The sequence below is a fragment of the Arvicanthis niloticus genome, chromosome 8, assembly GCF_011762505.2.
Source record: "Arvicanthis niloticus isolate mArvNil1 chromosome 8, mArvNil1.pat.X, whole genome shotgun sequence".
Classification (NCBI taxonomy): domain Eukaryota; kingdom Metazoa; phylum Chordata; class Mammalia; order Rodentia; family Muridae; genus Arvicanthis; species Arvicanthis niloticus.
Genome location: NC_047665.1, coordinates 83,241,737 through 83,256,128, shown reverse-complemented (window position 1 = coordinate 83,256,128; position 14,392 = coordinate 83,241,737). Strand labels below are relative to the sequence as shown.

At 33.9% G+C, this 14,392-nt stretch overlaps 1 protein-coding gene across 1 annotated transcript in view; it reads left to right on the top strand.

Moving 5' to 3' along the window:
- Septin7 (septin 7) overlaps window positions 1–14,392 on the top strand; it is a 34,303-nt gene that overhangs the window by 9,418 nt on the left and 10,493 nt on the right. Inside the window, exons 2-6 of the mRNA XM_034509965.2 lie at window positions 3,363–3,579; window positions 4,974–5,108; window positions 9,335–9,452; window positions 12,223–12,315; window positions 13,461–13,557. Coding sequence (XP_034365856.1) covers window positions 5,053–5,108; window positions 9,335–9,452; window positions 12,223–12,315; window positions 13,461–13,557 — 364 coding nt within the window. The 5' untranslated portion in view covers window positions 3,363–3,579; window positions 4,974–5,052. The remainder of the gene's footprint in view (window positions 1–3,362; window positions 3,580–4,973; window positions 5,109–9,334; window positions 9,453–12,222; window positions 12,316–13,460; window positions 13,558–14,392) is intronic.

Sequence of the window (14,392 nt, the reverse complement as noted above, 5' to 3'; positions counted from 1 at the left end):
ATTATTCTCGAGACAAGAAAATTGAAAGCAATAGATTATGCTCTTAGAATAAAATACTTCATATTTAGAGATTCTTGAAGCCTTTTTATAGAACCTAATTAAATGTTTCTATAGATGCTACTCCCTTTTGGTTTTGAACCATTCAATTGTGTAATATTTGAGTGTTTTACACAATAGGTTGGGGTCTTCAGTAATGATGGATACATTTTCAGGGATCTGTAGCGGAAAAATCGAAAGTATGAACTATTAAAGATGCTGCCATAAGTATGGTGTTACTGAGAGAGTTTTTAGGATTTAGTGAAGTGGTATGATGGCAAGAGTCAGTCAGTTAGGTTGAGTGATTGAATCTGGCACTGAAGATTGGTGATAGATATGCAGAAAAGGACAAGAATGAATACCTATAAGTAAATATAAGGAAGCATTTATTCCCAAGAGACCTGGGTTTGCTCAGGTACAAAGGTTGTGCATCCATACCAGGTGTCTTTCACTTTTTATGTTTTCCAAATAAACATTTAAGGTATTAAATGGAGTGTTTCTGTCTTTGAGCCACGTAAATGTATCAGGCTCTCTTCAGAGCTTTGGCCTTAATGCCACTCTTGAGGAAGTATGAGTAAAGGTGTAAACCTTTGTCAGAAAATTTAACCTTTCCTTTAGCATGTTATGCACTTAATTGAATAATACATTTTGTTTATGTTAATAAATATCTGTGAACATTAGGGTAAAAAGTTTATTGTATTTCATATAGTCCTTTGGTTATAAAGCTGAATAAGAAACATTGAAGGGCCTGTCTTGTTCTTAGATTGAAAAGCTACAATATTAGTAGAAGTATCTGTATCTTTGATTTGTTGGATATAGGCAAAAATGCCTCAGAGGAAAACAGTAGAAAATGTTCTTGCTTCATTCCTTTGTGTCACTTCATTCCTTTGGCATTAAGTTATACATTTAATCTTAGAAAACCCTTAGTGTTACTTTAAAATATGCTGATGTGACCTGCATAAGAAGAGTGCATGGGAAAGTGACTGGAACAGATTGTTAAGAAAACTTTGAAATTCCTGGGCTTGAATTAACTTGTTTTCCATGAATCCCATGAGGATACTTGAAAAACCAGATGATGTGATAGAATTGGATCCTGTGAATGGCAATAGTTTACAGTTACAGATTTCGGATCTTTTTCATTGGTTGCTGACTTCTTTCTATTTAATCATGTATGGATACTCAGAATTTCATAGGCCAGAGATGGAAAATATCTGTATAAATAGACTCATCAAAGTACATAAGAATTTAATTTTTCTTATCAAGTCAATAAATAAGTTAACCTTTTAAAAAATGGTCCTGGGGGTTGACCTGTAAGAGGTAAGAAACTGTGTAATCAAGAATTGTATTGGACAGTACGGGTAAGACCAATTTTGTCATCTCAGAAGTGCATGCTATAGGCATTGGTGTAAAAGTTCTCCTGCCTGAACACCTTACCTGCAGCTTCACAGTCTCTGTTAGCAGATGTCTGTTAAACAAATGCTAACTAGTCACTTTGCCACTTTACTTACCAACCCCAGTGATTAATTTTTTTTAATATAAAACATGTCTTAAAATATAAGGTTATATTATCATTAAAGGGAGTACTAAGATTTGTTATAAAACCAGACACTATTGAAGTAGATTTTGTTTATGATATGTATGTTTTGTGTATGTACACCATGTGCTTGTTGAGAGGTTTAGAAAAGGGTGTCATGTGTCCCTGGAAATAGAGTTACAGTTATTTGTAAGTCACCCTGTAGCTGCTAGTACCAAAACTGGTTCCTCGAATACATATACTCTTAACTGCTGAGCTGTTCATCACTCCAGTTTCTAGTTGTTTCTGTTTAGTGACATAAATCATTAATTATTACGAAAAAGTTGAATATGAATTCAAAATATTTGAGATACAGATTTGACCAGATTATCCTTTGATTGAAGAATCAAAGAAAATTTTAAAGTCTGAACCTCTTAGACTTTGTTTAATAATCGAGCACTATGAATAGTTGAAACTCTTCTTTATTGATATTTAGTTTTTAATATACATAGACCTCATACTAATATTTAATTGATATCTTCAAATATTGTAATTGCTAGTAGATAAATATGCTTGTATTTAGGATACTCAATTTCACTGATAATATAACCCAAGATCAAAGCAGTTTGAATAACATGGTAAGCTCATTACTTACCTAAGACATAGGAAGCAAGCCTTCCATAGACAGGTATGGCCAAATTGCTGACTTTCTTTTCCCCAATTTCAATTCTTTCACCTAATTTCAGTATCTTCCTGATAATAAACTACTTTCATCAAAAAAAAACCTCTTGATTGCAGTAAACGTATAATATTCAGTTTGGTAGCCACATGAAATACAACTAAATATTCAGTTTCTTGCTCACACTCATCAACATTTCAAGAGGTAAGAAACTGTGTAATCAAGAATTGTATTGGACAGTACAGGTAAGACCAATTTTGTCATCTCAGAAGTGCATGCTATAGGCATTGGTGTAAAAGTTCTCCTGCCTGAACACCTTACCTGCAGCTTCACAGTCTCTGTTAGCAGATGTCTGTTAAACAATACTAAAAGGAAGTGGAAAGGTATCTTCATTTTCATAACCCTTGAAAGTGTATCAAACTTATTCCAGTGATTATTCAGCCCAGATTGCTGAAGCTACCTTTTACATGCCCATGATCACATTTGCTCTTTAAATCTGGTGATTTAATGTCATTTTAGGCTTTTGACTCTGAAAGGTTGAGTACAGGTCTGGTTTCTTTAAGTTATATTAGCCTCTGGGAGAAGTGTTTCTGCTCCTGAAGCAGTGTTTGTTTTCCCTCAGACTTCTGGAAGACAGATACCACAGAATATGCTTTGGATAAATGATAAATACCTTCAGCAATACAGATGGGGCCTGTAGAAAATCTATAAATTTTGCCAGGAACTAAAGCTATAATTTAAGGCTCTTTTCCTACAGCACTTTAAAATTTCTAAAGACACTTCAAGGATGAGTTTGCAAAGAGTTTGCCATACTGTTTACATGTGGTTTTCTCTCAAGTAATTAGGTCTCTCTCTAATGGCTATAATTATTTTTAAGGTTGGGGGCTGGAAAGATATCCCAGTGGTTAAAAGTAGTTTCGAGAGGATTTGAGTTGTGATCTGGATCCAAAACCCTTGCCCCTTGTAAGACCCAGTGGATGTGGCAGAGACAAAGTGACTACCCAGACCAGTGACCCTGCCTCAGTGCGTGAGATAAAGAACAATTGAAGGACTCTCACATCAACCTTGGGCCTCCACAGCCATGTACATACCATGTCCGTGTGTGTGCGTGTGCGTGTGCATGTAGGTGGTTAGATTTAATTTGCAGTCAGCTTCCAAAATTGGTTTTGAAAGTTGAGTGTTCTTGCCTCTTGTTATAGAAAATAATTCACATAATATATAATTAACATGTACAACAATGACTCTTACAGGTGGAGCAATCCAAAGTTTTAATCAAAGAAGGTGGTGTTCAGTTGCTGTTGACGATAGTTGATACTCCAGGATTTGGAGATGCAGTGGATAATAGTAATTGGTAAGATAACTGTTTTGTCCCCATTGTTTTCCAGTATAGTTAGACCTTTACCTCTTTAATCCTATCAGTTTGGAGGCAGAGGCAGGCATATCTTTTGAGTTCAAGGCAAGCCTCGACTATATATATAGCAAGTTCCAGGCTAGTCAGAACTATACAATGAGGCCCTGCTTTACAAAACAAAAACAGAATAACAAAAATGTAACAGTGAGAATCATTAATTTTAAATGATTAGGGTTTGGGTTCATATTCCAACTTTGCTGTATTTGTTACTTGAAAATATTGCTTTCTGGACTGGTTTGGGTTCTTATTTTGTGTCTCTTTTTTCTCTTTTGATGTTTTGAAATATGATCTCTTTGGGTCCCAAGATGTTTGAGAACTTTAAATCCTTTTGCTTCAGCCTCTGAATTTCTTTATATACAGTGGAATAATAACCACTTCACATATGTATGTGTATAAATATATACCCATCTATTACTATTGTAATATATTATTACTTCTTATACTTATATAAATTATAAATTTAAACCTTTTAACTATAATTTTGTTATATAATTTATATTACATTCTAACTTAGTAATTTTTTAGACTAGATTTTCAGTAAGTTATTGATGAGTTAAACACTCATGGAACTATAGCTCACATTGAAGTTGAGGTTTAGTTAAGATTTTTCTCAACTCTTAAAATATCCAGTAAATTTTTCGTGAGGGTTTTGTATTGTTTAATCTTTTTTGGAAATTTAAAACTGGACGCAAGTTTTTTAAATTGTAAAATATTTAACATTGATACAGTTACTAATGTAAGTTATTGCTAACTGTTAAAGTTTTATTTATACAGAACAATTGGTTTTTTAAATTTGAGAATTAAAAAAATGAATCAAGATATACTTCATGTTGTTTTATCTACTTTTTTCTGTGTATGTGTAGGGGATTGGTGTTTTCATGGTGTTTGTATGTATGTATGTGTGTGTGTGTATGTATGTATGTATGTACATTCAAATGTGGAGGCCCAAAGTGTCTCCATGATGACTCTCCACCTTTAATTTTTGAGACAGGGTAAAGCTTCTCAGTTTAGCTAGACCGGCTGTTGAGTGCGCTTCAGGGATCCATCTTTACCTCGCTCCTTCCTTCAAGTTTGGGGTAGCAGGCACTCTCGACACTATGCCTGGCTTTTTACATGGGTTCTAAGACTTAAAATACAAGTCCTCATGCTTTAGTGGTTGAGCCATCTCCCAACCCTAATTTTTACCTACTTTTGAGACAGTATGTAGAAAAATTTGAAATGTTTTCTACTGGTGAATTATTTTATCAAATTGAAACTACTGTCCTTTAATTGTCAAACAGTTAATTTTTTTATACGATTACAACTTAATTGTTCTGTTTATCTGCATTATACAGCTGGCAGCCTGTTATCGACTACATTGATAGTAAATTTGAAGATTACTTAAATGCAGAATCTCGAGTGAACAGACGTCAGATGCCTGATAACAGGGTGCAGTGTTGCTTATACTTCATTGCTCCTTCAGGACATGGGTCAGTACCTTGATGCTTTGCTGCACCATTGTTTTTATTGTGTATAATTACTCATCTTGTATGCATATTTTAGAATAATGATGTCTGTGGAGTACACGAAACTAGATCATTTATAAAACAACCTAATCCCATGTAACTGGCTTGGAATAACCTGTTATAAGTCCTAGTTAATCATTTCACTCCGTTTCTAGTTTCCATTCTGAGTTTTGAGATCTTAAAACTAGTAGTTTTTTGAAGTTTTTGTTTTAATGTCACTTTTTATAGGATGTTGAAACTACCAAATTAAGTTTATATTATATATATTGAGTTTATAGAGATTCTAATAAACCCTGAGGTAACAACCTATAAACAAAGTAGCTTCTTATAAACCTAATAGAAAAGGTTATAATAAAAAATAAGCTTAAGTGCCAATGGTTTCTTATTTTTTTTTCTGTAAGTGGTTTGTTAGACCTAACTGTGAATATTATTTTAAGTCAGTGTTACTCTCATTTTAGGTAGTTAAGACTGAACTATTAAGACATTCATCTGATACTATCTGCTTGATAGTAACTAACCTGTTCTTCAAAAACAGAACAAAAACTCTGCACGCTTCTACTGTTTGGGGTAGATACATGTTACAGTTAGCTATTAATATTTCCATTAATCTTCAGGTTTTTTGTTGGTGGGGGGCATAAATCACAGCCTAATTTAACCACCTAATTAGGTTGTTAATTCTACCCTCTCTCTGCCAAAAGGAACTAGACTATTATGTGGATATAAAACTACATAGTAATTTTATTATCCAGATTCAAATTAGAGTAGTAGTATACCCATTCTTCCCTCTTCTGCTTTTGGCTTCTCCTCCTTTGTCCTACTCTAATGCTTATTTGCAGTCTGGTAGAACAGGGAGCCATAGTTACTGATTAAGTTAAAGAATATGACAGTGGGGGGAGTGGTGGCGCACACCATTAATCCTAGCACTTGGAAGGCAGAGGCAGACAGATTTCTGAGTTTGAGGCCAGCCTGGTCTACAGAATGAGTTCCAGAACAGCCAGGGCTACACAGAGAAACCCTGTCTTGCGGGGGGGGGGGGGGGGGGGAATATGACAGTGAATTTGGTATTAGATTATAAATGGCCTGCTCTCTGTGGGCTGAAATTACATACACTTTGGCAAATGAAACCTGTGTCTTCTGTGAGTCCCTCAGTTCTGTACAATATGGTATCAGTTCCTTCTTTAGTCACCTACCTGTGTCATTATTGGATAGTAGGCAATTTAAATTCCATTTTTATTGTTTCATTTGTCTTGTTGACTGTTCAGTAACTGCTATTAAAGCTAGCTTTCACATATTAAAATGCTGTTTTATCCTTTTAATATTGATTGTCACTTTAAACAAAGATCACTCCATGAATTTATTTTGAAGTATATGTAATGTTTGTTGTTTGGTTTGAAATCATGTTATAGGCTTTGAAGTAAAATAACCTTTTCCCTTAATGTAGGTTTATCTTCTAGAAATTGTATATAAAAGTCTTTTTTATGTTCAACTAACTTGTTCAATTGAACATTTAAGTGCATACATGTAATCTGACTTTCAGAGTTGGCTATATAGTGAGTTCAAGTTTAGCCTGCACTTTTATAAGATCCTGTCTTAACCTCCCACCCTCACTTTGAATTCTTATTAATTTAATCTTAGAAAACTAAATGGGTACAGAAAAAATTTCAATCACCATATGATTAACATGATGAATTAACTAGTTTTTGCTGTTAACTCACTTTGTAAACAGCTGATATTTTTATACTAATTTAAAAGTATGGAAGAGTTTTATGGAGGTTTTTTACCCTTTTTCCTACAATTTAATTTTAAATTGATTTCAATGTTCTTTGGTCCTGGCTTTATTTTTTTTTTATTTTATCATTTGTTATTATTATTATTACTATCATCATAATCATATTTCAACTATATAAACCAGTGTATCCTGGAATGTGCTTTGAGCTCCCCCTTTCCTCCATCTCCCCAGTGCTGCTGATACCAGTACACACTCCTACGACTGCTGGAGCTCTTTCTTAGTTTATGCTTAAGACATTGACTTCCCCTGAGTCCCTGCCGTAGCAATTATACATTCCTTCCTTTTTAAAAGTTGTGATACTTATGCTAAATGCATAGTATTTAAATAATAGAACTAAAGCAGAATTTATGCATTGCTTTTAAATATAAAATCCTTGTATAAGTATAAAAAATAGAAAATTTTATTATGATCTTTTGTATTATTCGCTGTTAAGATTCTGTTAAAAAACTGAATTTTGCCTTTATCATTGTTTATAACAGTGATTATAACAAAATTCAGCCTTCTATTTTCTCATTGTTCCTTATACAGTTAAGGAATGTTTTTGGATTACATTTCCATTATCTTGACTTATTCCTGTGGACATTAATTATGGTCCCTGGATCATTTTAAGTTTACACACTCAGGTTTCACTATGGTTCCTAAATGACTTGAGAAAATGATAGCATTTTACTTCTTTTGTCATCAAATATTTGGGACCTTTAGCACCTTTGCTGAGTGTTAAAAAAACACAGATGAATGAGGTAAAAGCACTCAACAAAAAAGAATTTTTTAGTGTTAGAATAGAAAAACAAACACAGGGCAAATGTTTCCTACCATAGCACATAGTGCTGAGGCCCCTCTTCATCTAGAGAAGGCTTTCCAGAGTGATTGGACTGTCAGCCATGTCTAAAAGAATGAATAAGTAAGTACTAGGGAAGTAAAATAGGTGAAGTATGAAACTAAGAGTGCTCCAGGGAGGAATGGTAGTAGTCTATGATACTTTCAAGTATAGCACTTTTAAAGAATTATGAGAAATTAAAATTATCCTGACACATTGCAATTAGATTAAGGAGAGAATATTTGTCTTCACAATGTTAGTGAGTCACAGCAGCTAAAGAATATGGCTTTTAGTAAGACTGTCACTCAAATAATGAATGATTCTGTCAGATTGAGGTAGCAGTTGTGTGGGTAGTGTGCTAACAAACCAGAAAGGGTTATGTAGTTCTCCACTGTGGAGCTCTTGGTGGTCTGAACTGAAGTGTTGAAAATGGATAGGGTATCTGTATCTGTGTTAATGCCTGTGTGCCTTTCATGCAGGCCTTGATAATCTCAGGAAATGAAGGAGAAAAGAATGAGCAATCTTAGATGTTTGGTGATTAAGTATTTGGGTACATTGTATAGTACCTGCCGTGCTCTGAGATAGAAGAGGAGAAAAAAATGGAGATTCAGGTTGAGCTCTTGATTCTAAGAAACATGGAGCATAACCACTGAGTTAGACAGTCTCTTGAAATCTGAGTTAAGTGTTGAATGGGCATAGTTTGGTGAATTATTATTGGCCGTAAATGATTGTAGTGATTTTAGTCACACAGAATGTAGGGTTAATAAATAAAGATGTCCTAGCACAAAAGTCTGGGAAATGCACAAGTTAAAGATCTACCTCACAGGGCTGGAGAGATGGCTCAGCAGTTAAGAGCACTGACTGTTCTTTGAGAGGACTTGTTCGACTTTCAGTAACCGCATGGTTGCTTATAACCATCTATACTGGGATCTGATGCCCTCTTCTGGTGTGTCTCAAGACAGCTTCTATACATAGAATAAATAAATAATTCTTAAAAAAAAAAAAAAAAAAAAAAAAATCTGGCTTACAAAGAAAATCCTGGGGATTGATTCTAGAAGAGCTGGTGAGGGAATATATTTTAGGTGCTGCATTCTGGCCACATTAGATGGTAAGTACCACAGTGGAAGTATTTGGTTTTGAAAGTATAAGTGCCAAAACACAGCATCCAGATTATAATAACAGGCATATTGAAGACTGCCTTTTAGTATTTTGTCTGAGAAAGATAGTTGACAGCAAATACTACATATATCAAAAGAGGACTAAAATTTTTCATGGAACAAAAAACTCACCCACCTTGTAAACCTTAATTACTATAAAGCTGTTTCTAGGAAATACTATTAGGAAGGAGCCTTTCTGGTTTTTCCAATTCCTCTTTAGGGCTAAAACCCAATGACCAGGGTATTTCAAAGGCAAGAGTCAAAAAGCCTCTTAACCACTCCATTGCTTCTTAAAGTCCTATTCTGCCAGTTGGCTGACCTAATACATCTTCAGAGTGCTTCTGGTAAGTAAGTAGCTTATTGTATAGGAATCTTTTTTTTTTTTTCAAACAGATAGATTCAGTCATATTAATACTATATATTTCAGACTTAAACCATTGGATATTGAGTTTATGAAACGTTTGCATGAAAAAGTGAATATCATCCCATTAATTGCCAAAGCAGACACACTTACACCAGAGGAATGCCAACAGTTTAAAAAGCAGGTAAGTAAGAATTAATTAACTTACGTGTTTTCCAACTGTTCAACTGTTCTTGTAATTAATAGCTTTATAGTACAAAATAGTCCATTTATCTTTGCTTATTCTTACAAGCTTAGGCTGCTTTTTCTGTTTTCTCTTGAATCTTAATTTTGTTTGTATTACTTAATGGGATAAACATATTTAGAAAATAATACATATATGTGTACACACACACATACACACACACCACACACACACACACACACACTCAGCTTTCTCCCCTAAATTCATGTCCTGTTATATCAGTAATATTCTTAATGATATATTTTTTCTCATTTTATTATATTTGTTTTGTTATATTTGGCATTTATGAAATCTAAAGTAAATTTCTGCAAGTCTGTCTATTTCGATAGTCTTCATTTTAAATTTTAGGCCAGCATTTAAAAACAACAGCAATTTTGAATTATATTTAAAATAGACTTGAGAGTTTTTGTTATCTCATTATCTTTATAGGCTTCTATGTAACAAAAATATCTTTTAAAATGAATTTTAGAATACTTCAAAACGTGTTACAGTAAGAAAAACCTGTTAAAATTTGCTTTGAAGTGGTGTTATAGTCTTAACAAATTGTGACATTGTAAACAGATTTTACTACTAATATTCTCACCACAGATGTGTTTCTCTCTTCCTTTATCCTCTTCTATTCTTTTTCTTCCCCCCTTTACTGCCTATTCATCTTCTTCTTTTTCCTCATTTCTCTTTTTTCCTTTCCTTTCCTTTCCTTTCCTTTCCTTTCCTTTCCTTTCCTTTCCTTTCCTTTCCTTTCCTTTCCTTTCCTTTCCTTTCCTTTCCTTTTCTGTTTCTTCATTGTTGTTATTTGAGACAGGGTCTCTATAAACTGGACTGGATGCAGCATCATGGCAGTCTTTCTGTCTCTCTACCTCTTAAGTTTTTACCCTGAATAGTCTGTATCTCTGTATGAATTTATTGTGAGGAGTTAGAGGTGAAAGGATGGATTAGTAATGAGTTCTACTTTCAGATTGGTCGCAAGCCTACTGGTTGGCTTCTTTTTTTTTTTTTTTTTTTTTTTTTTTTTTTTTTTTTTCCACTGAACACTGCACCAAAGTCCTTTAGTGCATATACTTTACTTCTGTGTTGTTCTTCTAGTCTCAAATTTCTTTTCAGTATTCTTAGAGCCATGTTTCTTACCCATAGAGTCATTCAGAGGTTTTTCCAAATCATTGTTGGACATTATCCCTACCAATTAGTTGGGGTCTTAGCATCTATTTTGAAAATGCTTACTTATATAAGTTTACTGTGTAACTTCTGACCAAGGACCACTGTTGTTAACGCTAGTAGCTATTTTATCTGTTGTTTTATTAAAGACAGGGTTTCTATGTAGTCTTGATTTTATAGACCAGAATTTATGGAACTTAATCTATAGGCCAGGCTGCCTTCAAGCTTTCAGAGATATGCCTGCCTTGGCCTTCTGAGTGCTGGGATTAAAAGCATGAGCTATCATGCCAGGCATCACTTATTTTCACTGTTGTATTCTTTGAGACAAGGTCTCACCGTGTAGGTCTGGTTTGCCTGGAACCTACTATTTAGACCAGGATGGCCTCAAATCAGAGATCCACTTAGCTTCTAAGTGCTGAGATTAATGGCGTATGCCACCTCACCCAGCCATTATTTTGTTTTTAAAGTAGATATATATGCCCAGTGATGCAGACATGGTCCTATTGATGGGCATTGATAATTTAACTTGTTCTTTTTTGTGATAGGCTCTCACTTAACAGCCTAGGCTAGCAAGGAACTCTTAGTCCTCTTTTTTCAGCTTCCCACATTCTAGTATTACAGGCATGTACCAGCATGCAGAGCTTACTTCTGTTTATTTCTGTTCAGTATAGTTGTCGTGGAACTCGTTTTGTTTATAGCCCCTTTATTGCTGTTGGAGACTCTTGCTGTGAGAATAGCAGTGTAATAAAAGTATAGCCAGGGAAGGTTTTGCTAGGAGAATGGTAGGAGTTCAGTTTGTATGGGTAGGTGACAGTTACCTGCATGTGTGTATTCTCTTAATTTTGAAATCCTCTTGGATAAGATAATTGGATTTGAACCAGGTAATTCTGATATCACCAAGTCTTGAGGTTCTTTATTTCTGCTGTGTGTTTTCTCCTTGCTTGCTTACTTGGCTTTAGGTTTATGCCTATACAACTTGTACATGTAATGAATTTTTCTGTTAAAGTGTTAAACCTTTCTCCTGCTACTGTTGTGTTTTTTACTAGCCCTTGCTACAATTTGTAGGTGACCTTAAGCTCTGTTGTTTCAGCTTTCAGAGTTGTTATATGAAGAGAAATAATCTTCACTTTAAATAAATGACCAAAAGACATTCTAGTAGAGACTAGCTGAGTAAATGCCATTGTAATTGTAAAATATTCTGTCTTTATTTCAAATTCATTTTGGGACAACGCCCATATGATTCACACTTCTGAAATAATTGAATTTAAAATATTTTAAATTTCATTTCACTATTTGCCTATGTGTATATGGGTTAAGGAAGGGAGGTCATACTTGTGGAGGTTGGGGAAGAATGTTGTAGAATCGGTTCTCTTTCTGCTTCTCCTGCTTTTCATAGTAGGCACCTTTACTTTCCCTGTTCCCCATAATAGGTTTTAGTATTTGAATTCGAACAAGAAAGCATCAGAGGTCTCATATAAAAAAAATTCAAGAAATATTTAGTAAAAATACTGCTAATGTTATAATTATGTGTGGTGCCCTTTCCCTCCTTCTGTTTTAGATAATGAAAGAAATCCAAGAACATAAAATTAAAATATATGAATTTCCAGAAACGGATGATGAAGAAGAGAATAAGCTGGTTAAGAAGATAAAAGTAGGTTCATTTCTCTGCATAGTAAAATGTTTGAGCCTTCAGTTAGACCAAAAGTCTTAAAAAAAATAGTTGGTTTATAAAAACAAATATGGATATTCCTTAATTTTTCAACTTTATAGTTACTTTTGATTAGCAATACATAGAACAGAGCACTGCACAGAGTAGGTGAATGAATACCATCCTGAATGGTTTTCAATTAATTGCTTTCATATTCATATAATTTTTTTCTCTTTAAGAAACAAGTATGAGTAGGCAGGGAATTAATTTTTGTGTTTTTATTTTTTTTTTAGTAGCCTGATTTTAAAACTTGTTTCTTTTTATAAAAGTCAACAAAACTCTACATTATTTTAATTTTATAGTGTTTTGTTTTTCTTCCCAAGACAGGTTCTTCTGTATTGCCTGGCCATCCTAGAACTAGCTTTGTAGGTCAGGACGGCCTTGAAACTCAGAGATCCATCACCTGCCTTTGTCTCCCAGATGGTGGGACTACCACACCTGGCTTTTTAATATTGTTTGTTTAAATTTATACTTGTTTTTGAGTACCTGCAGTCAAAGTGGTTTAATGAATACTGGTCTCATTATGGTACATGCGTAATATAATTACTGTATAATTGGTAGACTATTTATGTCTGACCAATGAAGAATTTCAGAAGTTTTACAAAATAGTCTCTTCTATAGTTCTGGGAGATACAAAAATATTGGAAAGTTATACTCTGCATAAAAATGAGTGAATACAGATTTAGAGAGTAGGTGTGAGGTTCTGACTAGTTTAGAAAATAGATATTTCCTGTGCCTCATATTGTTAAGGATAATATAATGAGATAGATTTGTGGTCCTCTCTCTATTCTTTCTTAATATCAATGTATTTTTTTATTCTCTGTCAAATATGGGATGGTTTTTAGAGTAATTTTTGGCAAATAATTTGACCAATACATAGTACATTATTTTTAAGATTTCACCCACATAGCAGTTATTCATCACATACTTTAGTAATACTATTTGAGTAACGTTTTTCTGGATAATTATTGCTTGGCTGGTAAGAGTGGATATAGGGTTTTTTGTTAATATGTTGAATATTATAAATTATTTATTATTGAATCATGAGTACTGTAAAGATGTGTTTACAATATCACTTTATTTTATAGGACCGTTTACCTCTTGCTGTGGTAGGTAGTAATACTATCATTGAAGTTAATGGCAAAAGAGTCAGAGGAAGGCAGTATCCTTGGGGTGTGGCTGAAGGTAAGGTTCTTTTCAGTGGATAACTTAATGTAAAGTCTTATAAAAGTGCTAAAGTGTATACTGTAGTAAGTAATATACAATGTATATTATAAATCACTCTAGGTTTTCAGTGATAGTTTTTATTTCATTTCCTACTCTTCAGTTTTCTGTTAAGTAGAATTCTTTTTCTCAAATGCATTACCTAAGTCAGGGAAATATATGTTACCTCTTCAAGTTGTAATACTTTGCAGTCATTTGTCATTGTCCCACTCTCCTGAGCCTATACAACCGTTATTTCAGTTTCTCTATCTTGTTTGAAAGCATTTTCTAGGATCTAATAAATCTTTGGAAATGGAGCGATTTGGAGAGAGCCAGTCACAGTCATGTGACTAATGCCCTTTTTTTCCTCAATAAGAGGTCACTCGGTTTCAGTATGCTTCCTAGCGGGTTAGTTTTCAGTGCCAGTACACTCTTAGTGATAACATCAAACCTCAGAAAGCCTATTACCAACAGAAGTATTTTCATAATTTTGTATTATATTAGTTTACTCTAATATTCAGTCTTCTGTTTTGTACTAAGTTGGAGTTGCTGTTTGCTCTATTATGTGCTGATATTTTAAATAGTTGTATAATTTTTATAAAATCACACCAAGTTATCTTTATTTGTGATTTTGCCCAAGGACCGTCAACTTTGTTCCCAGGTGACCTGCAGTTACTGAATTAAAGCTTTACAAGTTTTATGTCCCTTAGAAGTATACTCTGAAACAATTGCTTTATTTACATAATTATTATTTTTTTCCCTTTCCCTTGCTATATCCTCTTTTAGTGTTCTTGTTGATGATACTTTTTAAAAAATA